Here is a 2,641-nt window from a genome sequence, read left to right on the forward strand (position 1 = left end):
GGGCATGATGATGACCCGATTTGTGCCAAGCCATTACTATAGAGATTTGTACCAACGGTTAGAAACTCTTACGCAAGGCACTAGGAGCGTTGATGAATATCACAAGGAGATGGAAATTCTCATGCTAAGGGCTGATGTTCAAGAAGACAAGGAAGCAACCATAGCGAGGTTCTTAAATGGACTCCGAACTGAAATCACCGAGAAGGTTGAGTTGGAGCACTATTTAGAGCTTCATGAGTTGATGGCAAAAGCTGAAAAGGTGGAGCACCATCTCAAGAGGAGGGGTAACACATGGGCTGGATATTCTTACTCTACCTCAAACTCAAGGCAATTCACTCCAAGGAACGAGCGAAGGAGCGAGGACTGAGGAGGCTTTAATCAAGCCAAAGCTGATTTTCCTAGTAAAGCAAAGGTCAAGACACCTAAGGGGGACAACAAAGGAAAATTGGTGACCAACCAAGCCAAGGTAGGAGGAAGAGATGATCGATGCTTCAAGTGCCAAGGACGGGGACACATTGCCAAGCATTGTCTTAATTAACAGATCATGCTAGTCCTACCTAATAGGGAAATTGTCACTGATGATGAAGCCAAATATGTTGATATGCCACCCTTAGCTGCGGATGAAGATGACTCGGATGAAGGAGAAGAACGTGCACTTGAGGGTGAAGTGGGATTCGATCTTGTTGCACGATGAACCTTAACCGCACGACCCCTAGAGGATGATAAGCAACGAGAAAACATCTTCTATACACGTTGCTTAGTCCAAGACAAGTTAAGCAGCCTTATCATTGACGGCGGCAGTTGCACGAATATTGCTAGTGCTACTATGGTGGAGAAGTTGGGCTTGCCAACTACGGAGCACATCCGCCGTTACAAACTTCAATGGCTTAATAATAGTGGAGAGGTTCAAGTAGCCAAACAAGTGTTGGTCTCTTTCAAGATAGGTCGCTATGAAGATGAGATTCTGTGTGACGTGGTGCCCATGCATGCAAGCCACATAATCCTTGGGCGACCATGGCAATATGATAGGCGAGTGAACTTCAAGGGCATGAGTAACAAGTATTCCTTCATGTATAAGGACCGCAAGATCACTCTTGCACCCCTATCGCCTAAGCAAGTTCGTGCAGACCAAGAGAATCTTCAAAAGGAATTCGAGCTAGAAAGTGAGCGAAGAAAGAAGGAACTTAAAGCCGAACAAAATGAAAAGAAAAAGGCCCATGTGCATTCGGCTAGGGAGGAAAAGAAAAGAAAAGAGGAGAAAAATGAGGGAAAACATTTGATGCTCATCAAAGCCAAACAAGTACAGCGAGCTATGAGTGCATGACAACCACTACTTGTACTTGTGTGCAAGGAAGTAGGGTTGTCCGATGATGATCCATTTACTAACTTCCCAACTATTGTTGTTCCACTTTTGCAGGATTACAAGGATGTCTTTCCCGACGATCTTCCAAGTGGTTTACCACCCATTCACGGGGTTGAGCGCCAAATAGACTTTGTACCTGGAGCAACCATAGCCAGTCATCCATCTTACAAGAGCAATTCCGAGGAAACAAAGGAACTGCAACGTCAAGTGGACGAGTTGCTAGACAAGGGATGGGCGAGAGAGAGTTTGAGCCCTTTCGCGGTACCGGTGATTCTAGTACCCAAGAAGGATGGAGCATGGCACATGTGCACCAACTGCCGAGCTGTGAATGCAATTATAGTAAAGTATCGTCACCCTATACCTAGGTTAGATGATATGCTTGATGAGTTACATGATGCGGTCATTTTTACCAAAATTGACTTAAAATGCGGGTATCATCAAATTCGAATTAAGGAAGGAGATGAATGAAAAACTGCTTTCAAAACTAAGTATGATTTTATGAATGGTTAGTAATGCCTTTCGGGTTAACCAATGCACCTAGCACCTTTATGCAGCTTATGAAACATGGCTTAAGGCCATTCTTAGAAAAATTTGTAGTAGTTTACTTTGACGATATCCTTATCTATAGTCGTAACATGGAAGAGCATCTTGAACATTTACAAGCTATTTTGGATGTACTTCGAAGGGTGAAACTATACGCTAATCTCAAGAAGTGCAATTTTTGTATTGACCATCTTATGCTTTTAGGATTTGTGATTAGTGCACAGGATATCCAAGTGGAGGAGTCTAAGGTACAGGATATCCAAGAGTGGCCAACCCCTAAGTCAATTGGTGATGTGCATAGCTTCCATGGACTTGCAGGTTTCTATAGGCGATTTGTGAAGGATTTTAGTACCCTGGCCGTCCCACTCACTGCACTCATTAAGAAAAACGAGAAGTTCATCTGGGAGGAGGAACAAGAGCAAGCCTTTCAGGCGCTAAAGGATAAGTTAACACATGCACCTGTTTTAACCTTGCCTGACTTTGCTAAACCTTTTGAAATTGAATGTGACGCTTCAGGGATAGGTGTTAGAGCCGTGTTGATGCAAGAAGGTAGGCCGGTTGCATACTTTAGCGAGAAACTCAACGGGGCAGCACTGAACTACTCGACATACGACAAGGAATTATATGCATTGGTTCGAGCACTACGGGTCTGGCAGCACTACTTAAGACCCAAGGAGTTCATAGTTCACACCGATCATGAGTCTCTCAAATATTTGAAGGCACAACACAACCTTA

General features: G+C 43.9%; 1 protein-coding gene across 1 annotated transcript; it reads left to right on the plus strand.

Annotated features, from left to right (window-relative positions):
• The first annotated feature begins 826 nt into the window (after positions 1 to 826).
• LOC140014613 (uncharacterized) lies at positions 827 to 1,831 on the plus strand. The gene is made up of 2 exons (XM_072065679.1): positions 827 to 1,300; positions 1,418 to 1,831. Exons 1-2 carry the CDS (start codon positions 827 to 829, stop codon positions 1,829 to 1,831), a joined length of 888 nt encoding a protein of 295 aa, XP_071921780.1.
• Positions 1,832 to 2,641: the final 810 nt, after the last annotated feature.

The sequence above is a fragment of the Coffea arabica genome, chromosome 9e (genome assembly GCF_036785885.1).
Source record: "Coffea arabica cultivar ET-39 chromosome 9e, Coffea Arabica ET-39 HiFi, whole genome shotgun sequence".
Lineage (NCBI taxonomy): Eukaryota > Viridiplantae > Streptophyta > Magnoliopsida > Gentianales > Rubiaceae > Coffea > Coffea arabica.

What these genes read in the sequence shown, in the direction of transcription:
- LOC140014613 (XM_072065679.1), top strand. Translation starts at nt 827, where the DNA reads ATGGTGGAGAAGTTGGGCTTGCCAACTACGGAGCACATCCGCCGTTAC. An exon ending in TGCTCATCAAAGCCAAACAA is followed by an intron (nt 1,301 to 1,417) that starts GTACAGCGAGCT and finishes CCACTTTTGCAG; the next exon opens with GATTACAAGGATGTCTTTCC.